Source organism: Microcebus murinus, chromosome 9, assembly GCF_040939455.1.
Source record: "Microcebus murinus isolate Inina chromosome 9, M.murinus_Inina_mat1.0, whole genome shotgun sequence".
Taxonomy (NCBI): Eukaryota; Metazoa; Chordata; class Mammalia; order Primates; family Cheirogaleidae; genus Microcebus; species Microcebus murinus.
The window spans coordinates 101,646,941-101,674,532 of record NC_134112.1 but is presented as its reverse complement, the minus strand read 5'-3'; the positions used below and the strand labels follow the sequence as shown (position 1 = coordinate 101,674,532).

The 27,592-nt window shown below is 47.1% G+C and overlaps 1 protein-coding gene across 5 annotated transcripts in view; it reads right to left on the bottom strand.

Moving 5' to 3' along the window:
* Window positions 1-1,019: 1,019 nt before the first annotated feature.
* The window catches only part of RBM33 (RNA binding motif protein 33), a 125,131-nt gene continuing 98,558 nt past the window's right edge, over window positions 1,020-27,592 (bottom strand). For 3 of the 5 annotated variants that reach the window (XM_012786258.3, XM_012786259.3, XM_076006755.1), the window contains 4 exons: window positions 20,802-21,011; window positions 17,816-18,004; window positions 7,791-7,879; window positions 1,020-7,486 (listed from right to left, as the gene is read on the bottom strand). In XM_012786258.3, coding sequence (XP_012641712.1) covers window positions 7,438-7,486; window positions 7,791-7,879; window positions 17,816-18,004; window positions 20,802-21,011 — 537 coding nt within the window. In that variant the 3' untranslated portion in view covers window positions 1,020-7,437. The remainder of the gene's footprint in view (window positions 7,487-7,790; window positions 7,880-17,815; window positions 18,005-20,801; window positions 21,012-27,592) is intronic. The other 2 variants (XM_020289629.2, XM_020289631.2) reach the window with 1 other exon arrangement.

Here is a 27,592-nt window from a genome sequence, read left to right as displayed (position 1 = left end):
GCCCTGACCCAGCGTCCCTCCAGGGGCTGTCAGACCTGCACGCCAGCCGGCTGGGCCGTGAGGATGCCCAGGAAGGGAGCCGCCATGTCCCCGTCTGCTTAACCTGCATCAAGCCACTGGCCCACAGGCTCCCCCGCCAGGGTGACCGAGGCTCGGTGGAGCGAGCCTCGAACCTCCCATCAAACTCGGGACAAAAGGGGGTGGCAGCCACCAAGCAGAAGCACCACCTGGTGCTTTCTGCAGGTAGGAAGCGAGGGGCTGCAGGTGAGGCGTGTTCTAGAGCCTTAACTGCTTACGGCCCGAACACAGAAGCTGACACTAGGACCGGGCTGGGAGGGAAGCCCGCCCGCCACGCGGCAGGGGCCTGGGAACATCTGGGTTCATGTCTCCATGGATGTCTCCTTTAACAATGTTTCCTGGAAGCAGAGCTACTTTACTTAAAAATATTTTTTTTTCAAAAAGAGACCACGGATTCCGAGCAAGTTGCAGCACGTGGAAAATGCTTATGAAACATTAAATGAGAAATGGACACACGGCAGCGTGTGGACTGATCACAGCTATCCCAACGACCCCCACAGATCACGCGGGGCTTGCAGGGCGATTGGTGGAAGCACGGCATCGTGGCCCACTGATGCTCCCCACTTCGGTCTTTTATTACAATGTTAGCATGCAAATCTCTTCTGAGCAACTGTAAACATTACTTGTAATGTTCACAAAAACTTAAAAGGAGACTATAACTCCCACCCAAAACAAAACCGAACATACTCTGACACTGGTCAGTCCCGAGTCATGCAAGGCGGGGAATGTGGATGAGATAAGACCTTCTCATGGGCCCAAGGAGACACCCGTGTCAAAGCCACGGGCCGCACCAGAGGGGAAAACCCGAGGGGCTGGGGGACAGCCCCTACCTTGGAGAAACCACCCCCAGTCCTCATAGGGAGGGTTGGAGCGCTGTCTTGTGCTACCGAGGAAGATGTGTGTGGACGAATCTGAGTGGCAAGAAAACGAGAGCTACAGAATCAGAGTGGAAACTGCGAGATTTTATTAACACACCTTTGAAATTACATACAGTAAAGTTCAAACACATTTTCTGGTACGAAGGCACACAAATGATACACACAACAATACATTTGCTTTTCAACTACGTCACTACTATTCTTCACATATATTCCTGAAAAAGCTACCGCAGTCATGGACGCAAAGTGAACAATGGGGTAAAAACAAGGCAACGTCATTTCCACACACGTAAACGTCGGGCGTTTGTTTGGCAGAAAACGGGAAGCGGATCAAACCCAGGGGAACGCAATCCAGTCATCTCCATTTCTGCACTTTCAACGCACCCCCAGTCAACACAGCGCTACGCCCCACACCAGAGCTGCGCCCCATGCGGCACGGAGCGCGTGCGCATCACGGTTAGGGCGGCCGCGGGCGGCGGGAGCGGTAACAAGGTCAGACGGCCATCACTTCCGAGCGGAATGAGCGGCGCGCTACTACTAACACTGAACCCATGCACAAGAGGTCCTGCAAAGTAGAGGGTGAGAAACAGAAGGGGTGGTTAATGGCACGGCCGACCGCACGCCGCGGCACGCTGGCACCTTTGGATCGCCAACTCCTACAGAGCCAAACTGCAAAGTAACAGAATCAAAGCGTTATTCTCCCCATCAGACCTGGAGGAATGAATTGTGAGTCAAGACCTGTCAAAGCAAAGGTTGAGAGGTGATCGAGCCGTGAACACAGCCCGAAAGCACTGACAACACCCCGCCTGCCCTGGACGCCGGGCGGGGGCGGGGGCAGCCCCCCGGCAGCTGGGCGCAGCGGCAGGGCGGGAGGCCAGTGCGGGAAAAACCAGGGAGCCAGGAAAGCGAGAGGCAGCGGAGGATCTCAGCGGGGAAGGAGCGGTCAGCGTCCGGAGGGCGGGTGGGTTTGAGCCAGGGAAGAAGAACAGAAGAGCAAGGAGAGGGGAGCCCAGAGCGTGGCGTGGCCACGTGGCCCCGTTTCGGAAGGAACAGTCTCGAGAAGAGAGCAGAGACGTCCCACAGACAGAACCAGCTCAAAAAACGAAAAAAATAGATTTTGTGCTTTGCTGTAGTTATACCTGAAAATTAAATAGCAGAATTAAAGCCTAAGAAGTTAAAATCCTCACAGAGGAAACCTTTCTGGATCCCACACCTGTGAAAAGCAAAGCTGGATTATAAAAATGAGTGATTACTTGCTCCTGGGTTGATCGCAAATCATGTTGTGCGTGCATGTTACTTTAAAATTGTACATATTCTAAGAAAATACTGTAAAATGCATAAGGTCTAAAGTCCTTTAAAAATCAGCTTCCACTACATGCGCCCTTAAAATGAAGAGTAGTTTAAAAGGAAATCATGCTAACAGAACGTCATGAGTCTATTTTCTAGAGTTTGTTAAATTATTAAATACAGAATACATTAAAAACAGTACCTGTCTGCTTGTCCACTCCGTGGAACATAATAAAATAAAAAACTGCATGACATTTCTTTTTAAAGGCCCTGCATTTTTCTACATACCTTTTAAAATTAGTAAACTAAAGACAAGCAAAACACCAAGCATGAAGACCTCTGTATATTTTAGTTGGTTAGAAGTAAAAGGAAAAAGTACTCGAGAAATGTCTCAACTAAAAATACCTGTTCCATCCACCCGTCAAAACTTAAAGGTTCCCTACCAAAACATGACATAGAGAAGAGAGAGCTGAGATATCTAAAACATCCTCTAAAAGAGTCAGGTGACAGCGTGTGGGACAAAGAGCCCTTCCAGCCACACGCCGCCACAAGTACACCTGGGATCCAATATGAATCAATGGGTTCTGCTCTGGTTCCGGGACACAAAACCATGGGCTTATGCACCTAAGAAGTTAGGCATTCTGAATGATAAAAATTGAACAGGTTGCAAAAAAACCTTACAGAAAATCCTTAGGATTTAATATTAAGTCAAGGCTAAATGCCTTTGGAGAGTTCATATTTAAAAAGCCCCCCAATTAACACTTTATTCACAAATTTTAAAGATAGTTGAAAAGGTCAGTAGGAATGTTTGTTAAATACAGTAAAGGATCTAAACTTTACTCTTTAACTCATCTAAACTTATCGTGGCTTCCTTCACTGGGGGGGGGACCTCTCAGTCCCTTCCTATCCTGCGACACCCCAACAGTTAACCATCTTAGAACACATCACTCACAGTGCTTTAAAAGCCCGACAATCCCTTGCAAGTTTTCTCTCTCTCCCACCCTTTTCCCTTCTACTCTAAACAAACAAACAAAAAAACAAAACAAAACAAAAATAAGGAGGGGGCTATATATAGCTTAATGCGGGGAAGGCAGAGGGCCTACTGGGGAGCGTGGAAGCCAGAGCTGAGTCCCCAGAGGAGAAGGCAGGAAGAACAACAGAAAAGCGGAGCCCCGAGTCACCCCCAGGGACCCTGGCCCTGCAGACCCTGTGCTGGGACCTGGTTCTTGACTCCTGGGCAGTACCTCCCTCCCCCGCCCCAGGAAGAGGGCAGGGGAGGAAAAGCCACGAGAAGTGGAGCTTTCAGGACTCCACAAGGTCCTAGAGCAACACTGCGGCCATGACACACACAGACCCCCTTGTTCTGTGCAAGTATGTGACTAAAACCTGTCTTCAACAAGTCAGCCCATGGACTATGAGCCTGTTGAGCTTACCTTCCCAATAAAATGACAATGAAATAAAAAGCAAAATAAACAGAACAAAATTAAAAACCAAAAGCCAAAAGAAAACAAAAAATGGATGGTTCTTAAAACACATCCTGGGAGGAAGGCTCTGGGTCCTCAGGTTTGTCTGTCTACTCCACTGCACCGCGCCCGGGGCCCGTAAGAGGAGCCAAGCAGGTGCCCGGAGGGTGGCCCCCGTCCCGCTCCCATGGGGCTCATCCTGCGGGCGCTCCCCGCTGCCACTGAGCGCCTGGCCTGCGCGCTCTTAGCGTGACTGATGACCTCCCGACGGCCAGTGTGTTAGGAGCCTGCTGTTAACGCTGAGGTGACGCTTCCCCAGCCTACAGGACCCTCCTCTCCCAGGCCTGTCCGTCCCTCCCTCCCCTTCACACTAAGCTCCTCTCCCACCTCCTTCAGTAACAAACCCTTCTGTTTTCAGAACTAAGCAAAATGCTATTTCATAAAAAAACAAAAAAACAAAACAAAACAAAAAAACGCCTGGGTGCAGGATCTAAGCTCTGTCACAATCCAGAAATGCCACAGAACCGAGCTTAAACACTGCTTGCCCGGGACCTTTACAAATCATGTTAGGAACTACCCATATTGAAAACAGTTATGAAGAAACCACTTCCCACTCCCAACCCATCAACTCTCCTCCAGCAAGGCGGGGTGCAGGCACCTCTATAGGATGCAGCCTGCACCGAGAGGGGGGAACCCCTCAAACTTTCTCTTGTAAAGAAGAGATGAGAGTCATCCTTTAGAAGAGTGTCAGCATAAGGATTCAACAATGGGCCAGACCGAGGGCAATGCAATGCTATGTTCAGATACGTGGCTAAGTGAACTTATATTACATCACAAAATCAAAACAAGGTAACGCAAAAAGAAAAAGTAACTTGGCTCTACATAATTATCTACTGATTTACCTTATGAGATATATTGGCATTTACTGCTGTTAGGCTTCTTGATTTTGTGAACAAATAATACACAGATCAGGATAAATGTATTGACTTACTACCATCTTTATAAAAATCGAATATACACACAAACACATCAACAATTATGGAACTGTATCCATTAAACTTTGATACGACAACACAAAAGAACTAACAAATAGCTAAGATGTTGCTGAGTTGAAAGCATTCCCGATAACATTTTAATTTTAAAAGGTCCATATTTACATAGTATGCTAAATGCTTCTGCATCTCATTTTAAATGCATGATAAATAAAGAACAAAGATAATGGTTGCAGCAGATCTTCCACGAGGGTTCGGCTTACGCGGTCTGACTTCACTGTGAGAAGTGAGAAGCGCAACAAAAATGGAAATAATTACTTTCTAATTCTGCTTCTTTCCTTTTCTGCAGTTTCCTTAAAGGAAACTGACTCTGTATTACTGGGATGGTCTGGTGCTAAGAGTCCATCTCCTACGATCGTTTGCAGTGAGAGCGGCAGGGCTGTGCGTGGCTGCTCTAACTGGTGCTTCTGGACAGGCCGGGAGATGTTGCTGATGGCCTTCCGGAGCATGCTACCAAGAGAAAGCCTGTGTGTGTGTACAGTTACAGACACACCTTCCCGGTCCCCGGGACACTCAGCACCAAACGCAGACCTCACGGCAGCCATGAAGCCTGCTGTGAACGGTGGCGCCAACCCGGGTCAGCTTCGCTAACAGTGGCTCAAGCGTGCCTCCACGCCTACTTCTCGGAGACCACATGCAGATTTTTGGTTTCTAAACCACAGCACACTCAGACTATTTCAGAAAGTGGTAAAACTCTGTTAAACTCATCGTATCGCATCAGGAAGTTTTCAATGATAAAGTCAGTTGGTAAGCCTTCCCACTCCCCTTGGGCACTAAGTGTCTTGGAGTTCTCTTTAAAATTAGAGCCCGTGAGCTACCAAACTCATCAATTCAACGCAACTCTCTGTGGACTGAGATAAATAAACTACGCCTTTTAAATACATAAACACATCCGTATCTAACCGTGAACACAGTGGGCACTGAAGGCTGAGGAACCCTGTGACGGGCACAGGGACCTGTCGCTTGGGTGCCCTCCTGCCAGCACCGTGAGGCAGGGCTGGCTTACGAGCCCGTCTCCCGAAAGCCGGTCGGGCTCTGTGGCCCCGAGGTGGCCGGCAGCACAGCGCGGGTGTCTAGCACAGCCCACAAGTGCCCGTGGCTGCCGGGGCCAGCTGCTTCCGAAGAGCAGCCGCCAACCACCACCTGCAGCTTCCAGCGTTTCTCCTGAGCACACGATGCCATTTTAGAGTCAATGCTACCGAAAGTCTCACAGGGTCTGGAATATTCTTCTCCAGTTCTTAATATTGTTTTGGTAACTTAATTTCAAAAACTATATAAAATTTCAACTGTGGACACAAGAAGAGACAAGCCTCGTGCCCAATCCTCAGCCCCTGCTTCTGGAGGCTGACCGCCCAAGGGCCACATTGCTCCAGAGGCAGTGAGTGACAAGAGGCTTCTAGATCCCCTAATTCTATTAATAAATGTGACATGAAATTGTAGGTATAAAACACAGCTAAAAAGCCTGAGTATGCCCTAGTACTATTTGCTCAAATAGTTCAGGCCCACTTCAGAATACCCTAAGTAGTGAAACGCTTCATGAGCAGAAGACAATAAGGCACTTTTTTCAGTGTTTGCCCAGAACAAATTCTACTAAGGTTTCTTATGCAGAGTGAGTCTCACCTAAGGGAACCTACCCAGAATTACGAAAAGCGGCTTCCACGATGACACAGACGCCTCTCAGCTTGGGCGGCGCTGTCCCTGGAAGACAGCCGCCTCAAGCCACACGCCACGGAAGGGCGCCACAGCCGCGCCTCTCTCAGGCCCAGTAAAGGACAGTGCAGCCCCTGCTCAAGTGGCCTTCGGAAAAAAAGGGCAATCAAAGCAATGATAACCAGGTTCTCGAAGAATGTCACATGTCACAGGGCCAGTGAGACCCACACGCCACCCTGGGCTGCATTTAATGAGAGAAAAGCCTGGACAGGTCTGTTCTACTTTCAGGCCGTCCCTCCACCTCGAGGGCACGGCAGCCCTGCTCTGCGCCTCGCCGGGGCCTGCCGGCCTTTCGCCTCACTGGAGAAGAGTGTGAAAAGGTGGGCAGTTCACCCAGGGACTAGGAGCATACAGTTGGCGCTTTAGAAATATTGACAAGAAGCAGAATCTCCGTTCAATTGGCACCACTCCCAACCACCCCACTCATACCCTGGCTTTCCAGGATATGCAAATGTCGATCAATAATCACCCAAATTTTAATCTAGGTTTTTACAAGAGCCTTTTGAGGGCTTTCTGAGGAGACCACTCAAGCTAAGCTTGGTTGAGAAGACTCTTTTCTAGCCTGCACTGAAGATAAGTGCAACCATTATCAAATATTCTTTCTCTGCTGTGAAAAATACTTGGAATTTGTGACATTAATGTTCTCTCCTGAATCTAAGTCACTGTGATCGATCATACAGTCAGATCACGAAGAACAATGTCTACATGCATTGTAAGCACTTTGAAAACAAAAGAAAACGAAAAACTTGGAGTTCTTTGCGGTGACAACAGAACCTGAAGCAATCAACCTAACACCAAACTCCAGCTTGCTGTGTGAGTTCAGCTCTTCCGACTCAACCCTGTGGCTGGCTGGCGCTCTAGACAACAGCCCGGAGGATCTAGGCTCCTGGGGGTGTGCGCCGGCGGGCGGCTTTCTTGAAGAAATTCCACAGTGTGTGTACAGCACAAGGTCCGGTCTCCTGCTAGAAGTCACTCCACGATCAGGGCCACGTTTATGTGGGACAAATCTATCATATGCCTGTGAAAATTTAAGGAGACAATCAACGGCAACTCTGCACATCAGCAATCGATTTACCGAGGGGGAAGAAAACTAGAGCTACAAGGGGGGGGGCCCGACCAACGAAGGCCCGCCCCGCCAGCAGGCAGCTTCACAGGTGAGAACTGCTCAAAACGAGGCCGAGTCTCCACCTGGCAAAAGCAGCTCTGCCGGGCAGGAGGCTCGCTGTTTGCCGGGTCCTGCTGCACGTCTGCAGCAACAGGGACAGCACAGGACACGGCCCCTCCCGCTCCCACGCCACCGCGAGGACAGAGCCACCAGCTACCTGTGGAATTTCTGCTGAAACGCCAACGCGTGGGCTGGTTCCTTGAACTTAGCTATGGCTTTCCGCTGCTGGGGAAGCATCTGTAAACTCTAGAGGAAGAAAACGGAGAAACGTTTTAATATCGCATTGTAAATGGTAAAAATAGAAAATATGTATATTCATACACTGTTAGCTTTAATATAAAACGTGAGTCCAGGCTGACACTTAGATAGCTAAACATCACTTTCCTTTCTATCTCCCTGGCAGCTTTTCTTCCCTATCCGGAAAATCTCCCCAAAGCAGTGCTTCATAAATCATCCCCACGACAGCACTGACACGCCCCGCCTGGTGTTAAGGCCTTCCGTCACCTCGCCACCGTGGCTGCCCGCCTTCTGCGGGAGCCGCTGGCAGGCGCCCTTGCGCAGAGGCCCCTCTTCTTCCCACGTCTCCCTACGAGGCGACTCTCAACGGCCCCTCACTGATCTCTTGGAAGACCAATCCCCGTCACATCATAGGCTACCGCTGCTGGTGAGGGGACCCCCAGGTCTGCTGCAGGCATCCACCGAGCTTTCCGTCTCCGGACATCCAGCTGGGCCACAGTGGGGTGGCTGTGCCTGTGGCTGCCATCAGCATGACGCGGTCACACTCGGTACTTAAAAAGTTTGAGATGACCAAGTGGTATCTTAAATAAAATCTTTAGGAGTGCCAAGGGAGCCATCACCCTCTCGCATAAAACTACTATTCCAGAGGCCACTCTCTGTGGCAAAAAGCAAACAAGTTCATGAAGATCAACTGAAAGAAATGACGGACCCAGCAGAGACTGACAGAGACACATCTGAAAAAGGCAACTCAGACTCACTGTGAGAAAGAGAATACTGCTGTCTTCCTCAGGCCTCCGGGTCGGGACTTAGGGGTGCGGGAGGGGAGGAGGACAGCCTGGCCATCTACCAGGCGCTTCTCTGTGATGCTCGGTCAGCCCCAGCCTCAGAGTGTGGTCCTCCTCAGTCATCTCACGGCCATCAGCCTAACACTCGTGTGTCTGGGGCACAGAGCAGGTGTCACCAGGCAGCTCTGGTGTGGGCAGCTGCTGACACTGTCCTGAGGAACTGCCCTCGACAAGGCATTTCCAGTGGCCAGGAACTATCTGCTGTGTCTGGGTTTCTGTCAGTGACATACAATCTCCAGGGAATAACTAAGAGTAACACATAGTCCTTTAAAAGTACTTACACCATGCAGAGCAGTTTTCAAAAATCTACACTGGAAGCACACAGCTAAAAATATCAATGACTTAGAAAATGCTGAAAAAAGTTATACAGCAAATGAAATAACTGCTCTCTATTTTAATAACCACAGCACTTGTACCAGCAAACAAGACCAGCAGAGCTCTAAAAACACACTCACTTCCTAAGAAGTGGCCTTTCAGTGCTCCCGTAACAGTGTGCACGCACCACCAAGAGTGCCCCGTCTCTGCATGACAACGTGCCACCAAGGCCCGGGCGAGGCCACGCCCAGGGGCAGCCCCTGGCCCGGGGACCATGCTGCCCGGCACGCAGGCCCTCGGGTGCCGCAACAGCGGCACACTGGGACTGTTTCCTCTGGAACAGGTTTAGTGAAATGCCAGACTTTCTCCCTTCTTTCTGACACAGAAACACGGATGCAAAAGCACTGTCCCGGTCACTCCACTCATCATTAAGCTAACAGGGAAAGTAAAGCCCCCAAACTTGGCCTCCTAGGTACATTCTCGGCAACACGGCTTCTCTGGCCTCTGAAATTCTGCCGTGTTCCTGCACGGAGACTGTGTCCCTCCCAACCCACCGGGCCCCTCTTCAGCATGCGCCCATTCTGCACATCACCCTGCAGATGATTTTCAGTTGCTGAAACTACGTAGAAGCTTCCAGAGAGAAAATGCCGCTCTCTTCTGTGACCAGGTGAGGGCAGGACGACACAGGAAGGTGCCCTCCATCGGCCACACAGCGGCGGAGACTCCTCGCCTGCACAGCCCGGCCCCGCGTGTTCCTGTCTTTCTCGTGTCCAGGCCTCAAGGACTTGGAGGGGTTTCAGCAACACCCGGAAGTGACCGCAACTTCACGTTAACTGTCCCCCACACTACAGCAGATCTGACTGCAACAACTGGAAGAATTTATCTCACCTAAACTTATCTTGTTAGTGATGTAAAAATTGCTCAGTTAGGAATGGACAAGAAAAACTAATTTTATACACCACAATCATCAGAATTCTATAATTCACAGAAGGGATCTGCACATTGAAAACACCATGCTCTTCGTTTGGGGAAAACCCATTTCTAGATTTATGCGGTGATTTTATTCCCTTTGGGTGATTTCCCCCTCAGAAATGATGGCATGAGGCTGCCAATGGTACAATGTTTGATGCCAGAAGATCCATTTATTTGTGATCTAAGTGGCTTAAACCTCCATCTGACCGAGGAGGTCAGCGCAGACGCGGCACAGAGACCCCGCAGTCAAGTCAGAGGGGCAACGGGCTTTCAACCCTCAGCGCGGGGAGCGGACGCGGTCGCAGGCGAGGGCTGAACGCACGCGTCCTGCCTGCTCTGTGTGCGTTTTGCTCCTTCTTTCAAAGACAAACCCTATTTTCCAGGTATAAGATGGGATTGTAGAAATTGTCAATATTCAACCATTTCTGACCTGCCAAAATGATGCACGTCAGTGATTTCTTTATTAGGAGCAGAGGGAAAGAAACTAGGTAGTGAAAGCTGAAAGACTTTTGATCGCCAGCTTCCATTCTGAAAATACGTACTTCTACAACCCAGCAACATATTTTCACACAGTTAAAAACTTGTTTCTGCCCACGACAAACCAGAAGTTAAGATCCATCTCAAGTCTACATACTCACTCGTAAGAACTACTCTCCTGCACCTCCCACTCCAGAGTAACTTACTGGCAGGCACAGGGCAAAGGTTCACATACCAGATTCACCCTGACTGACTTCTGAGTAAAGACATCTTCAGACAATTTCTGAGGATAACTACTGTGCTTCGATAAATAACCAGCAATACAAGTAGAAAGAATACTCCTTCAGTTGGCAGCTTCCTGCACTTACGCCCAATAATCCCATCCAGAACCACCAATAAACTGCCATACTATGCCATATTAACAGTGAATAGCTTCAACAACCTGAAAATTAATTTCAGAAAAAATTCTATGTGGTTCAGAATCCTAGTCTCTTTTCCCCAGTAAACGTTCTTCACACCAGTAATCCCAGCACTTTAGGAGGCCAAGGTGGGAGGATCGCTTGTGCCCAAGAGTTTGAGACCAGCCTAGGCAACATAGCAAGACTTCATCTCTACAAAAAATTTTAAAAATTAGCCCAGTGTGGTGGCACGTGCCTGTAGTCCCGGCTACTCAGGAGGCTGAGGCAGGAGGGTCTCTTGAGCCCAGGAGTTTGAGGTTACAGTGAGCTATGATGACACCACTGTACTCTAGCCTGGGCAACAGAGTGAGACCCTGTTTTCCTTTTTTTTTTTTTTAAAGGTCTTCCCAGGAACAATCTGTGCATGTGTGCACACATTTGTGCATGATTGGGGTTGTGTGTACATGTGTGTACACAGATAAACTAAAATGTTATAGGGATTCTAAAATGATTCTGCAGTCTTAAAAATCAAATTTTTTCTCCCTCTGGCCAACAATTCCTAGCACCTTAAGGAACGACCTAAAGTCAAAAAATAATATGAGCTGTTTTTAAACACAAACGAAGCTACTTAAAATAGGCCTAATTTATAAATCACTAGAAATGCCCAGACAAGAGTCAGACAGTAGAGGGGTAGGGGCAGGGGCAGGGGCAGGGGCAGGGGCAGGGGCCCGAGTGAATGTGCCCCACAGGGATGGTCCGGGCAGCCTGGGGAGACTTCCTGCGGTCACCGGCCACGCTGGGGGCGTCCTGTCTCCCGCTGAGCACAGCCCCCCGCGCCTCCAGCTTCTCAACCTTTTCTGTCCGAATGGCGCCACCCCCTCTATCCAGGTCACAGTGCACTCTCCTGCTTGCTGCAGCCCTGGAGTCTGCACGACATTCCAGCAGCCGGCTGGGGAGCGACAGCGCGAGTCCAGGCCAGCATGCCCGGCAGCTCCGCCACACGCCGACCCTCCCACACCGCCTCCTGCTCACGTGAACAAATCATCACAACGTGCTGGGCCTCTCTGGATACCAGTCCTGGTGTCTTCTCTGAATTCCTGGGTGTGGGCTCTCTCGTGTCCACATTGTCACTGCCGGGGCCCTGGAGCAGTGCTCCTTTTGCTCCGATGCAGTTTTGATGACGTTTCTACGACCTCTCCTCTTTCCCTGGCATCACAGGCCAAGCACCTTCCTTCAGACTCACACACACTTATCCCTTAAAACACGTGAGCTCTGCAGGGTTCTGTACTCCCACACGGCTCTCCTTAGAATCCTTTTTCTTCTGGAATTATTCATAGCCTGCTCTCAGAACCCAAGGGCGGGCCTCTGGTCGCAAGCCTTTCTGTGGCGTTGCAGGTCACGTGACCGGGCCTTTCGCCCTTGTGACGGGAGTCTACGCTGACCAGGCCTCGTGTTCTCTTGATGTTCTCTTTTTCGGTTGTCCCAAACTCCCAGACAACAGACCTGCTTTTACTTGCGACTCCACTGTTTCCCATCACGGGTGAGGCCTGTCTGGCCAGCCAGACCAGGGCAGAGCAGGTGTCTCTCGCTTGGTGGCCTGAAAGCCAGTCCCCAAGTGGCAGAGTCTCCTCTGAGCGACGCGTTCCCGTTTCTGGTCCCCCATCAGCAGGCCAGCCCCCTCTGGGAGCACACCCGAGTGGGGATCTCACTGCCACCAGGGAGCGGCCACGCTACCCCTCTTGTTCTCACTGCTTCAACACGCTTTCCCTCAGTAGTAATACACAGAGGCTTCTTGCTCCCTTCATTTCCTGTCCTTCCAGATCATGCCAAGGGAGAATGAACAAGTTACTCGGGAGTCTTTAAGTTTTCATGTGGCTTTTGGGTCTGACAGAAAAATAAAAATATCTGTCTTTGAGGAATGGAAGTATTTTTGAAAGCTTGGTTACAGTTCAAAAACTTTTTAAAAGACCGTATTTCTCACTGTGAGCTGCCTGCATTACTTCAGCCAGTGTAAACAGATCTGTCTGGTGTTGACAAGAGACCTAGACCAGGAACTGTCTTAATTTATTAAAAGTATGCTAATTTTCAAAAATCACTCCAGTACTTAACAGTAATTATACTTGCTTTTACAAGATAAAGGGGAATATAATATTAGTTTTAGTAATTTGTTGATCAGTAACTGTTCATGGTTACACAGTACACACGTATCAAAAACCCCACCAGGTTAGGGCAGACATCATGTGGCCTCTAAGCAGCTACAGAGCCAGTCCTTGATTCTCTTCACGTGGCAAAAAACAGGTCTGCTGTAGTCCCAGCTCACTGGGAGGCTGAGGCAAGAGGATCGCTTGAGCCCAGGAGTTCTAATCCAGCCTGGGCAACATAGCAAGACTTTGTCTCTTTAAAAAAAAAAAAGAAAGAAAGAAAGAAAGAAAGGAAAAGAAAAGAAACAGGTCTGGGCTGCAAGATCTCTGCTGAGGCCCCTCCTAGCTCAAGAATTCTGTGCATGTCAAAGGAGCTGAGAGGAGATCTAGCCCACTCCTCTGCAGCTTAGAATCACACTGCCTACAGCAAGGAAGAGGCTGATCCCTAACTAAAGGTGCAGAAATAAGTATGGACTTTTGTTTTCTGTAGTTTCCTAGATGGTTCAAAACTATTTTTATGCTTATTATTTCACATACATAGACACGTTTTGTGGAACACTATTATAACTATAGACTCACCACTTTTCTTTAAACTGACTATTGTTTATTCATTCAGTAAGTATTTTCCAGGTACATACTCTGGAGAAAATAGTGTGTTCAGTAAATCAAATGCGAATCTCACCTTACAGGCTAGAATCAGGTGATAAAATCATCCGCAATCACCAGACCTGTGGAGAGTTTGGCCTGCCTTATGTGGGCATGTCTGGTGGGTGGCCAGGGGTCAGACCTGCCCCTGAGTGCCAGTGTCTTATGGCCCCAAGAATCCTCCCATAATCGTGGTCTTCTGGGGGACTTCATGGGAACAGCACTCTGGGGAGGGGTCTTTGGAGCACAAGCCACCTATCAGAGAGCTTGGCCCAGAGATCTCAGGTTGCATCATCAGGATGTGATTCACAGGGAATAGGAAGCTAACATCTGAATACCAAGTGAATACCAAGTGTCTACGCTGTGTTGGGGCCATGCTCACGGCCGGCACACATGTTCTCTCATTTAATCCCTACCATGGGAGCATGGCAATTATGTGAACTTTAACTGTGGCTCTCAAGGGCGAAGGACTCTGTCCAAAGGCTGCACACCAAGAAGTGGCAAAGTCAGAATCTGAACGGAAGTCACATCTCAAAGCCCAGACTCTTGCTCCTACAGCTCGCTACATTCTGAAGGGCCAACACAGAGGCAAAAACAAGCTGACCATGCCTGATTATCTCCTCTGAGTCTCAGAGAACGGCTAGAGGAAATAAATAAGCTAACACAGGCAGTGAATGGAGCCATGGTCGGCATGTGCAGGCAGGATCTAAATGCCATCGATTATTATCACCGCTGCTCACGCCCAGTGCTGGCCTTTTAATGTTATTAAGAATCAACACAGAGAACTACTTATATTTACTCACTGAGGGATTGCAAACTTTATGCTCTTGTGAGGAAACTATTTCTTTTGTTCATTTTTATGCCATGGAGTTTCATTTATTATAGGATACAATTTCTTTTCTTCCTAACACAATTTTAGGCAAAACCCAGCAACAGGGAAATAAATACAATTAAGTAAAGGGCCTCTGAAGCTACACTGAACTTAATTCCTGACCCTAACAGTGAATTTGGTTTCAGTGTTTGAGGATGGAACAGAAGGTCCCAGTTGCTGCTCGGAGGAGGTTACTACTGAGGAACGTAAGCGAGGCACTGGAGGCGCCTGGGCTGGCAGAGCCACTTCACTGGCAGAAATCTGCCTCCCTCGTTCCCTGAGAGCAAGGCACGGCCTCCCCATAACCCCACAGTCCCCTCTCTTTTGGGTGGAACCTTCTTTCTGATTCATTTCACATTAATGTTAGGGAACATCACGTGGTTCTCACTCTGTCTGCACCCTTTCTCGTCTGAAATTCTGAAACGCACTACCATACTTATACCATTTCCACCCAAGTTATGACATTTCTACAAAATCTTGTCATTCTTCCTTACTCTGTAAATGAGTCTATAGATAAATGCCTTTGACATGAATTTTCTAGAGAGGCTTATGAACACTGTTTAAGATAGTAAAATACTAATCTGGTAGGAAAACTGGCTATCTTATCACTGCTACACTGAAAAAAGTTCTCTGATTCAATGGGTTTAAAAAGTATAGTTAACCTGTAGTAACTACCTCTAGTAACTACCGTTACTAGAGTTTTCTATCATTAAAAGCCCCAAAGCAACAGGGTCCTTCCTGGTCTATTCACTGCCCACGTGCGTTACAACAGTGAGCACTAGATGGCGCCACATCCCAAAGCAGAGAGAGACGTGACATTTTATTCCAAAACATCTGGGATAAAAAAACATTTATCCCAAAACACACAGAAAGACATTTTTCTTCCTCAAACCAGGAAGCTGGAGCTGAAACCTTGGGTCACTTAGCACTCATTCTTTGAAGTACATATTTAAACCATAATGAAGTCTTGTTATGAAAGGCTCCTTAATATTTATACTTATCGGTTTTATTTCTTCAGCTATCCAATGCTGGCCAAAGCTTGTTCTATCAGTTTTTGGTTTGGTTGTAATTAAGAAACCTAACACTTGCGAATGCAGCATTTAAAAATCTCTGAATGTCCACTCAAACCTTCCCAGTGGCCTGAGGCCGGCCAGAAAGGACAGGGCTCTGCTTCGTCCCGGGGTGGGAGGGCCTGCCGGGGGCACGGCTGGGCAGCTTGCCGGACCTGCCTTTGACAGCATTCTACACAACCCAGAAAACTTTGCTCTCCTTTACGTATCTTTCTAATTAAAACAAGCCATCCATCAGTTCCAACGTTGCTTTTGCTGGGATTTTGAATGGCCCCAATTAAACTTTACTCACAACACAATAATTTCTCATTCTTTTCAATAGAAAAAAAACAGCAAATGGAAGAAAAAAAGACCATTATTTTCAGATCTGCAATCCCACAGCACAAAATCCAAAATTCAATTCCTAAGACAGATGAGACAGAGGCTGGGGTGTCATGATGGCTCCAAGCACATTTTCACAATGGAGCCACGGAGCCACACTCAGCGCCGATCCAGGCAAACAGTGCTTGCTGTTCAGACAGGGATCTTGATAACTGTAACATACTCAAGAATATCCAAGAAAGTGACCAAGACTACATATGATGAAACAAGCCTGTTAAATCAGCAGGTCGCACAGGGAAATGACAACGCTGTCACCTCCACCCAGGGGGAAGTGCAGAGTGTCCGGCAGACAAGAGGACCATCAGGAACTGCACTAAAATGTGAGCTTCCCACCAAGTACATTGCTCTGTGGTCCAGACATAAGACTAGGCTCTGACTTTTAAAAAGCTGGACTCACTGCTAAACTGCTATTTGACCCAGAATTCTCCATCACCATTTGAGTTTCACATGTTTACATGCATTAAAACCACATTCTAATACACGTAAAATTCTCGAGTTCTATCCCCTTCCTGCAAATTAATCCACATTTATGAACAACCACTTAGAAACCTATCCTTGAACATAATAAGGCTTATGCTTCTGATAACTGAGAACATATTCCTAACCGCACCACTGGGAAGCCTACTCCATTAAAAATAGAAGCCAGCTGGGCGCAGTGGCTCATGCCTGTAATCCTAGAATTTTGGGAGGCCAAGAAGGGAGGATCAACTGAGGCTGGAGTTGGAGACCAGCCTGGGCAACATAGTAGAGCAAGACCCTATCTCCAAAAAAGAAAGAAGCTAAGGTTTGGGGTTAACTTTTCATTACTATACACAAATAAAAACTAAACCTAACTATCTCTCTAGAAATCCAATAAAGGTGGCATTAATTAAACCAAAGTAGCAGGTAGTTTGAGAAGGGCTTTCACTTTTCACTACCCATTTCTTAGGAACTCTCAATAGCGGATGGAGACCTAAAACATATTATAAATCAATTTCTTGTACCTACCTAGTCTGGCAATGTTTCCAAATTTTTACCCATGAAGCAAGAGGCTGTTATGATATTCTTAAAAGAAAGTACTTTGTACTACTCAGAAAACTAACATTTACTCTGGGTGTCCTAAAACTGCCATCAGTCACGTTTCCAAAGTGCTCTGCCCTCAGACCCGGCTGGCACTGCAGGCGAGACTGGTGGGAAAGGCCAGAAATGGGACTGGAGACCAGGCCGGCGCCACTGCCTGTCTCCAACAGGGTGCGGGACCGGCAGAGACCAGGTTTCCAACAGACTGGGAATTATTATATTCAGGTCATTTTCATGCCTTTCGTCTGTAGCCAGCTCTGCAGGGACTTCTTAAGCATTAGAATTAGCCAGTTTTAAAATTAAGAGACGGACCTACAGCCCAAGTTACTGTCATATTTGTAGAAATCTAAACCAAGTTCCAGAGTTGTTAACAAGTGAGGCTGTTTCTGAAAATTAAAGACAAGAAGGCTAAATACTTCAAAACTTAAATAATTATTACAAGTAAAACAAGTGACTTGATGGAACAAAAAATTTACTTGTGCATGTGCAGGTGTGAACTTTATGACCAGAATCTGTGGATCTCAAAGGATAATTTGTTCAGTTGGAATATTTCTTGAAATTTGTAACTAAGAATCTGAAAATTTCAAAATAACTAAACTTTGAGGCAAAAGTTCTGATGTCAGGTACGTGTAGTATATGTTTATCTTTCTTCCCAAGTAGTAGTTTAACATAAAGTAACCAACACAATGGATACTGCACTTTATATCAAGAAATGACTCTGTCTCAGCTATGACACACTTCGGCACAATGTCACACTCCCAGGCGACCTACCTGAATGGGTCCCACGGACATCAGCAGGCTCTTGAGCTGGGCGTCGGTGGTGGACGAGGACAGCCCCTCCACAGACACCACGCAGGGCTGCGGCTTGCACTCCACCACCCGCAGGTTCTGCTTGTTGGGCACCAGGCGTCCCCGGCCCATGGGACCGGCCACCCCTCGGCCCCGCCCATGCATGATGGCCTGCCAACGACAAAGGAAAGGTATCCGTTCTGAACCTGGGCTTCTTCCACAGCTACTAAGATAACGAAAGCTAGCAAGTAACTCAGAATTCATTAAAACATACCATGAGCTACAGAATTTTCTGTAGTTTCCTATCCCCTATGAGAAAATGGTTTAATATGTAAATGAGACAAAAATACCCAGCAAGTCTAGGTGGAGGAACGGGAGGGAACTGACAAAGCCCGGACCTCTCTGGGTGCCTGCCACGCAGCCGTGCTCCACGGCACTCCCGTAACGGCGTCCTTGTGCAGATAAAGCACCATGGGGACTCAGACCCTCTGCTAGAGACACAGTTAAGGATTCAAATCCAGAGCCCAAATTTCTATCATCATCTTACAGGCCGGGCTCAGTGGGACCTGCTGGGTGCCACGGCTGCCTTGTGGACCCAACTCGTCTCGTGAAGACTCACGTTTGCTGTCCGCAAACCCTCAAAGGCACATTCTGCAACAAGGCTTTCAGCCCTAACTGCACCCTGTCATCGTCAGTAGAGCTTTAAAAACAAACCAAAAATCGCTGCAATGACCGAGTGTGCCGTGCCCCCCCCCCGTTACAATTTTGCTGGTCTAAGCTGGAAGCTGGGGTCCCAACATTATCATTTTTTAAAGGTGTCCAGGGTCCAAAATCCCTACTCTTTAAAGAGACAGCTGCAATTTCTAGCATTTTCTCCTAATTAGGAAAAGAGAAAACACTTCTGCCCAACTTCTCCAGCTTGGAGTAACATTGAAATACACAAGGCCAAACAGCAGCGAACAGCTCTAGGTTTTCCAGATGCCCCACCCTCGCTCTGTTCCAGAGTTAGGTAGAAAGGGACAAAAATGGCCTCCCAGTCCCTCACAGAAAAGGGCAGAGAGAAAGAGAGGTGGAAACTAGAACTGAAGCTGAGGCTGTGAATGTCCACCAACATAGAGGGAAACGAAGAAACACCTCGACGTCTCTTAATGCTCTGCAGGTCACAAAACCACTCGTATCAAGTGAGTTTTTAAACAGTACAAAGAGAGATTTCAAGAGAAACACACATCAAAAGTTGCAAGTTACACTGGCTGGCAACCAACAGTCAAGAATTATTCATCTGTGCTAGCTGTAATAAGTTATGATATTAACAATAATATCCTTTACCAAACCTTACTTATATGCCAGGCACCAGGGTTGTTTTTTTTATATGTTTCCTCTCATAAAAGCCTCACAATCGCTCAAATGAGATAGGAAATACCAATATCGTCATTTATAGGAGAGTAAAAGAGGTTTAAAAGAAAGAAACTCAAGTACTTTATGTATGCGTCTGTATGGGGGTGTGTTTTCTAAGGTCTTTCTCATCATATACTCAGGGCTAACACCTCAATAAAGAAAATTCATATGAGAACGATCTTTAAAGACTGTATCACTTATCACTGGAGATGACACTGCATGATCAACAGTAAGTGTCAATACATCTGTCTCCTGCTACAAAATGGAATAATTACGTCTGTTCCCCTATCATAAGGTGTTAATGAGATAATACATACAAAGAAATTTCAATACTTCAGGGAGATTCCAAATAGTCTTTTTTAAAATTCAGAGATGGTGTCTGACTCTGTCGCCTGGGCTGGAGTGTAGTGCTGTCATCACAGCTCACTGTAACCTCAAACTCCTGAGCTCAAGTGATACTCTTGCCCTAGCCTCCAGAGTAGCTGGGACTACAGGTGCACACCACCACACCTGGCTAAGTGTTCTATTTTTGGTAAAGATGGGGGTCTTGCTCTTGCTCAGGCTGGTCTTGAACTCCCAACCTCAAGCGATCCTCCCGCCTTGTTCTCCCAGAGTGCTAGGATTACAGGTGTGAGCCACCGTGTCCAGCAGAATGGTCTTAATGTTAATATGACTGCTTAGTGGCAAGATGAGCAGGGATGAACTAGTGGGCTTCCAGTCCTCCTGCAGGGAGCACAGAGCAGGGGAGCTGCCTCCCTCTCTCCCATACTACAGTTCTGTCACACGAGCAGTGGTGGCTTCTGCATCACTGCTGGGCCATTCTCATCCCTCCGGCAGAGACGTAACAACTTTGGGAGCCTGAGAAGATGCTTCCTGCTGGAAGCTGACGGAAGGGGCACTCTAGCTGAACACGTGGCAAGGCAGTGCTTTTGGAGCACAACAGGCAAGCACTCACCCCCAGAGGAGGGCTGAGGTGCTGCCTCTCTGACAGACTCAGCTCAGAGAGACACCCTCTACTCCACGGGTCAAGGGAAGGATTAAAGGAACTGTGTCCCTGCCACTTTCTTGGGCTGGTTACTTCACCTCCAAAGGCCTCAGTTTCCTCTCTCTGAACTGGGGCTGTGACTATGAAATCAGTGAACACACACCTGACTCCATAGCTAAGTCTCCAGTGAGCCAGCACATAAAGAAAGGACAGCACGCCTGTGCTGGGGCTACACGCGTGCACACGCATGCAGACACGCACCGTGTGGCTGTCTGGAGGGCTCGGATGCTGCTGAGCCACCAGTTCAGAGCTGCAGGGAACCAGCCCCTTCTTCGTGGGGGATTCACTATGGAGCTGTGCCATTAAAGACAGTCAGGAGGGGACCAGGGTTTGGTGAAAAACGCTACTGTGTTTTCAAGGCCAGAACAAAGGAAATGATGGCACATTTACCAATCCTAGCACCACCACGAGCCCGGCACCACCCGTCAGACAAACTGTCTTCGGTCATGACTCTAACTACCAGGCCACCCCCTGCACTGGAACCACGGCCTCACAGCCCCGTGCCGTGGGCCCGGTCACGAGCAGTACCTTCTTTGCCGGATGGATTCCTTGGATGCTTTTGATCCCTGGAGGGACAGCCGAGTGTGCATGGGGTCCTGGTGGCAGGTGTGGGGGCTGCTGGAGGCCCCCCCGGGTCAGCGTCACCTTGCGGGCAGGCTGTGGTCCCACTTCTGGAGGCTGAGGAAGCCGCTGGGGCTGGCCTTCAAGGTGAAAAAAGCCATCGCTCTCTCCTCCCTGCTGAAACCAAGAAGGCAGCGTGGGGTTCAGTGTCTGCTCCGCCAGATGCTCCTCTCGCGTCAGGGAGCCCCTCAGTTAGCATGCACCCAGGAAGCAAAGCCAGTTCAAGCAGTGTAGACACAAACTTGTCATCTCACTAGAGCCAGTAAGGACATTTCTCACTGGGCAGCGGTTAAGTTTTAACAATATTTTTGAAATTTAAAACAGTAAGATCTCTTTTAATTACTGTATTCATTTAAGAGGCCTGTGATTAAAATAACTGCTATTTAATTCAGTGAAATACTGTTTAACTTTAAAAATACTTCATATTCAACATGAGTTTTTCATTTACAACATACATTATTCATTTTCAAGAGCCTTCTTATTAAAATCTGACAGTCTGCATAAGTAGTAGTTTTAAACTTAACCCCTATTCAAACCCAACCTGCGTGGCAATCAGGCCAACCCTGGGGGTCACGGCTGCAGCTCTCGGCGTTGTCACAGTGCCCTCCCCTCCCCACCCGCTCCCGTGGGTACCACAACTTCACATATTCTGTACTTTTTAATACCGTGTTCATGAAGTCTGTAAGAGGAGCATTCCAAAACCACTCACTAGAAACTCCTTTCCTTCTGCGGAGAGCTACAAGTGCCATTAGCAACTGCAGGGCAAGCGCGTTTCGGAGGAGTGCATTTACTCCACTAAGAACTTTAGGCCTATCGGGAATCTCACCTTCTGTGTTTTAGGAAAGTTCCCTCATTTCTTGTCCCTAACACTTGTTAATCAGTTAGGAAGGAGGTCTACATTCAAGCTGTGCTACTGATGTTGCTCCTACCACCAGGCAGCAAGAAGACGTACCTCTGGACAGTGCCTAGCCACTTTTGGTATTAGAAGTAGTGCCTTTCCAAAAGAGTAGCAGGAGGCCAGGAAAGAAAGGGTGGATGGCAAGGACATCAGATCTTGCCCTGCTAAATTATGTAATCCTAACAGAAATGGATGCTGGAACTTGAAAAGGAAGATTACGGCTTTTACTAGCACGATGCCTTCTCTTAACATCAACAGGGATAGGCAGCGTCAGTCACTGCTTAGTAAAGCACCCTCACCTAGGAGGCTCCGCTCTGCCAGTTTCTCCAGTGGTACCTGGCAGATCAGCTCAAAGGAAGCCCACACAGCCACGTCCTGCTCTTCCCCCTCAAACACATCTCTCAGAGGCCATTTGATGAACAAAGGGCTCCACGAAGAGAAGGAACGGGACTGGAGCAAGGTGGGTGTAACAAGACTTTCGCTACGACTGCTCAAAGTAACAGGGACCCAAGAAAAGAGGAGATGAAGTATCACAGGCAGTCAGGACTTCTGGCTATGGCAGCATGAAAAGGTCTGCAAATCTTCTCTCCCCACAGCAAGTACAACTGCCCGAAACAGCCACGTCAGGACCCCGGAAATCAACAAATGTACAATGACAAATGGAGAAGCACTTATTCCCGGGATGTGAGAACAGTGCAGTCCACGGCCTCCTGGCAGACACAGCCGTGCAGCCGCAAGGGGCTGGGCAGGAAGCCCCACAGCAGAGCAGCACGGCAGGAGGGCGGCACACTCGCCGGGAAGGCTAGGGACCTCAAGGATCTGTGAGCCTCTGGCGCGTTCCTGTTGGAACAAGCACCAGACCAGCCAGAAATTTGAGAAACCTAATGAGGAGATTCTGGAACGGAAAGAGCCACAGAAGGCCTGGAGGAGCTGCGCCCACACGGCTGCCTGGGAAGCTGGCGGGAAGCTCCAAACCAATGGCCAAGGGTGGCCGGGCAGAGCCCGGGCCCTAAGCACCATCCCTTCCCAATCACTGCTGGCCACGAAACTACGCAGTAACAGGGCTAAGGAAGCCAGGCTAAGAAATAAAAATACTGAACAAAACCAAACTCAATGAAAACAAAAATACAACCATCAAAATTTAGGGGATGCAACTAAAGCAGTTACATCAAAAGGGAAAAAGATCTAAAAATCAATCATTTGATGAGCCTCTACCTTCTTTACCTCAAGCTAGTCCCCCTCCCTCATAAAAAGGAAATCAAACCCATAATGCGAGGAAGAAGATGGTAAGATCACAGCGAAAGGCAATGACACAGCAAACAAAAAATAGAGAAAATTACTGAAACCAAAAGTTGGATTTTTTGAGATCATCAAAACTGATACTCCTTTAAGTACAATGACCAAGAAAAAAGGAGAGAACACAAATTAGCCAAAGCAGGAAACAAAGCAGCTCATCAAAACGAACCCTGCAGAAACTGAAAAGTTATCACAAATAACTTTACAGTAACACATCAGACAACTTACATGAAATGGCCATCAATAAAAGACACGGGCACCAAAACTGACACACAAAACAGAGACAAACTGAACAGACTTCTAAGAGGTAAAGACACTGAATTAATAATTAAAAACCTATCACAAAAACACAGGCCCACACAGCTTCACCACTGAATTTTTTAAGGAAGAAAGACTATCAAGCTGACACAATCTCCTTCAGGACACAGAAGAGGAAGAAGCAACTTTCCCTCCAGTTCTTTGAGCCTGGTGTTACCCTAATACGAAAGCCAAGAACGTCAAAAGACAACTACAAAAAAACATTCTTCATAAACATGCATGAAAACAAACCATTAAGTAGTAGCAAACTAGATCCTGCAACACAGAAAGGGATTACATATCATGACTAAGTAAGATTCATCCCAGAAACACAAGGCTGGTTTAACAACCCAGATTAATTAATGTAACATGCCATTTGAGCAAAGTAAAGGACAACGTGGTCATCTGCTGTCGTCCTGCGAGGGCTGTGGATGACTGAACCCCCCAACACTCGGTGACTCTGTAACGTATCTAATCATTGCCTGACATGTGTTGATCTGACTGGGAGTCGTTCCTCACAGAGGACACCCCTACCAAATGAAAATGGTGGCTGTGAGATGGCAGACCACCTGCAGGACCAGGATCCACACAGAAGCTCAGGCTGGTGGTCTGTGCTTCTTGAAACTTCTCCACGTGGTCCTGTACCCAAGGCACGAGCAGAGATCCCATCCAGGCAGGGATGGCCTATTCTAAGTGAATACTTCTTCAAAGTCTTTATCTTAAAAAGCTATGTGAATTCTCTCTAGCTTTGTATATGCTTGAGATTTTCTATACTAAAAAATTTTTAAACTTAAGAATATATAACACATATCCTCATCTTTTTTAAGAGCCAGTGACCTATCATTATCTAAAATCCTGTTGAAATGGTGTTTCCTGGATGCACAATCTTAGTGCCAGACTCACAGCTTCACTACGCGTGTGTTCAGTCACACTGTCACTAGAAACATTTCTCTTTTTCAAGCCTCAACACTTCACACCACGTCAGACCACGGAATCCTCCACCCCGGTCAGCTACAGGACAGCTTCCTGACTGCGATTCTCCCGCTTCCTCCCTGTTCGCTAAGGTGGACAAGTGAGTGGACCACTAAGGTTTGCTCTCTCAGAAGGACTTCTGGCATACGGATGTGAGTAACACAAATGAGCTCCCTGGTAGCTTAACCGACCAGGTCTCTAATGACACCTACAACATACGCATCTCAGAAGTGTTCTAGAGAAACCAGTGGTTTAGACCCCAGTAAGTGCTTTGTGCACCATGCCAAAATGTCTTGTGCATAGAGAAAGCACTGAAACATTTATTGAAATAAGTCAATGAATAGTAGGCTGTACTTTTAAAAGCTGAATAGTTCTGAATGTGCTACAAAAAAAAAAAAGAGTACAGTATCAGAATACGAGGTTAAAGCCACTGTCATTCAGTACATACGTATTCACTAACAGTCACCATGATAATGAAAAGGCTACCTACCCTTCAGCCTAGCAATACCATTATGTGGATCAGAAAATACCATGACACACTGCAGAAACGGATGAGACAGCACCCCACACCTAAAGAAAACAATGCCCAAGTAATATGATGGACAAAAAGATGAATACTCTGGTCATTGTTTCTCTAGCAATCCAAAGCTATTATAAAAGCAATATGACCTACAGAGTCAACTTTAAAAAGAATAGCTTGCACCAAAAGTAGGATGTCATTATTTACCCATTTTAAGGCATGTAATGGGTATATGTATTTGAGTGATAAACACAAACACTGTAGTAGTCCAGTAATTTTTAAACTGGGAACTGAGAACATAAACACTGAGTCACTGAACACACTAAATAATAAAAATTCTCTTTTTATTTTGAATAAGAAATTGGTGATAATTTATGTCTGACAATATTAATGTCAGGTAAAAACTCTGAGAAACAAAGTTCTAAACTTTTATCTTCCTTTCAAGGAAAGCTTACTTTTTAAAGTAGGCTTAAAGTTCAGAAATACAGATATTACAAAGTCTTTCCTCATCTCTTTCCAGAAGAACTCAGATTTACTTATGTGGATGGAGTATGAGATGCCGTAACATAACAAAGGAGTCCTGATGTCATGCTCCCTTAGGACGTCCTGAGAAACGGCCCGGAAAGACAGGAGGTAACGTCCACGAGGAGACAGCCGCCGCGGATAGAGATCCGACCTTCCACTGCCCAGTGCAGCCAGGCTTGCATTGGGCCTGTCCCGTTATCGCGCCCTGCTCAGGAAGCTCCAGGCCAGCGGCTTGCCGGCTCGCTCACTCACGGAAGACCCTGGCCACCGCTCTGGGTCCTCACAGCCCCCAGGGCACACTGCCGGGGCTGGGCGGGCTCTTCCTTCGGATCAGGAAACTTGCTCCCGGAGGCACACTCGCCACAGCACCCTTGGGGCAGCAGGGGCCACGGCGTGATGAGTCCCTGATCAACAGGGACAGGAGGATGCGTCAGACAGAGACTGGGATGACGACTGTCCAACGTTTAGGAAAAACGGTTCCCACAAACTGCTTGCTGAAAAGCGGGAGAGCCCTGCCTGGGTAAGTTCTGGAGTGGCTTATATTCAAGACAAGTGTACCTGCTATAGTAACAAACTATACAGTAAAATTTTACAATACAAATTTCCAAGGCACTCCTGGAATCTGAATCATCAAGAGTTTTGGTATCATTCAACACATTTCACTTCTTAGCTGCGGATTATATTTGTTGAACATCTGACAAGAAATGTACCAGGGTCTGTACACACATGCTTGTCCTCCAATCCTCCCTACAAGATAAATATTATTTTCCTCATTGTGTACATGAAACAAACTTTGTTGAATGCATAGTAACTGCTGGAACACATCCATGGTTCCTAAGATCAGACTCCACACTGGCTCCTGGGGGAGGAACTTAACACTAACACATCTGTAACTATTTTCAGCAAGAGTTGAAACAAATGGGATTAATCACCATTTAATTAAATCACTTTAATTAAATGAAGGGCTACTATAATGCTATGCTTTTTAATTTCTATGAAGATCATGCTAAATGTTCAAAGCTTATGTATAAGTAACAAGTTAGTTCACTTTGTAAGAAAATTTGAAATTTTTTTCTCCAATTAAAAAAAACAATTATTCTCTTGCAATTTAGCAAAAGGAAAAGCTGATTGTAGGGGAAACTTTTAAATTCCAGAGGTTATTCCAGTTAACACTAGAAAATGACCGACCAATACATTACTAGGTTGTGGTCAGGAACATCTCTGGGACCAACTGACCTTGTCCCTTCGAGTCATATTCCTCAACCAACTGTTCCATTGAACAGCCTGCCCCTGTGGATCCTGCAGAGCAAACTCAAATTTTATCTTCTTAGTGGCTTTATTTTTGAGAAAATTTTTATTTCACCTTTCCCAATGGATAGACATTTATTTCAACATACACTTCAGCCCATACTATGGTCGGTATCTACGATTTCTGTCATGAAGTATGCAAGCATTACTTTGAACTGCATCTGATACACCTCAGTGGTCCAGGTCATTATTTGAAAATTGATGAGTCCAGTTTTAGCCAAAAAATCAAGTATCATTGCAGCCATGCTAAGGAGAGAGAAATTCGAGTTCCAGGTACCGCAGACACCACCCATCAACCAGCTACTGGTTATCTGGAAACTAATGGCAGCCGATCCACCCACACAGAGAACGCAGCCTGGTTCTCCCACGCACTGACTCGTGGGCCAGGCACAGTAACGCTCAGCCTCTCCCTGGTGTCCAGCAAGCCCCGGTTAAACAGAATGATCCCAACTTCCGTTCTGTGCCATCCCTTGGTTTTGCACACCCGAAACATCGAGCCCTAGTGGAACAAAGGTGAATCAAAGTGCAAGACCATGAGAAGAGTTTGTCCCTTGGCTGAATTTATGTGGCATGAGTGATTTGGAAATAATGCTTTTAATTCCCTTTTACTGCATATATCAGAACAATTTCCTGTTAATTAATATGATGTTTTGACTTTCAGTTTTAGCATGTTTTAGTACAATTATCCAGGGACAAATTCTTCAATTAATTACATCTGAGAGACAAATTGATTCCATATTTTTATACTCATAATTACACATAGACAGAATTTGAATAAGAACCAATCCAAATTAAATTTACCCATTTCTTTATAAATCTTCCCTATCTTATGCATATAGTTATGGCATTGAAAGAGATCTCCAAATTATCAGCACTTAGTTA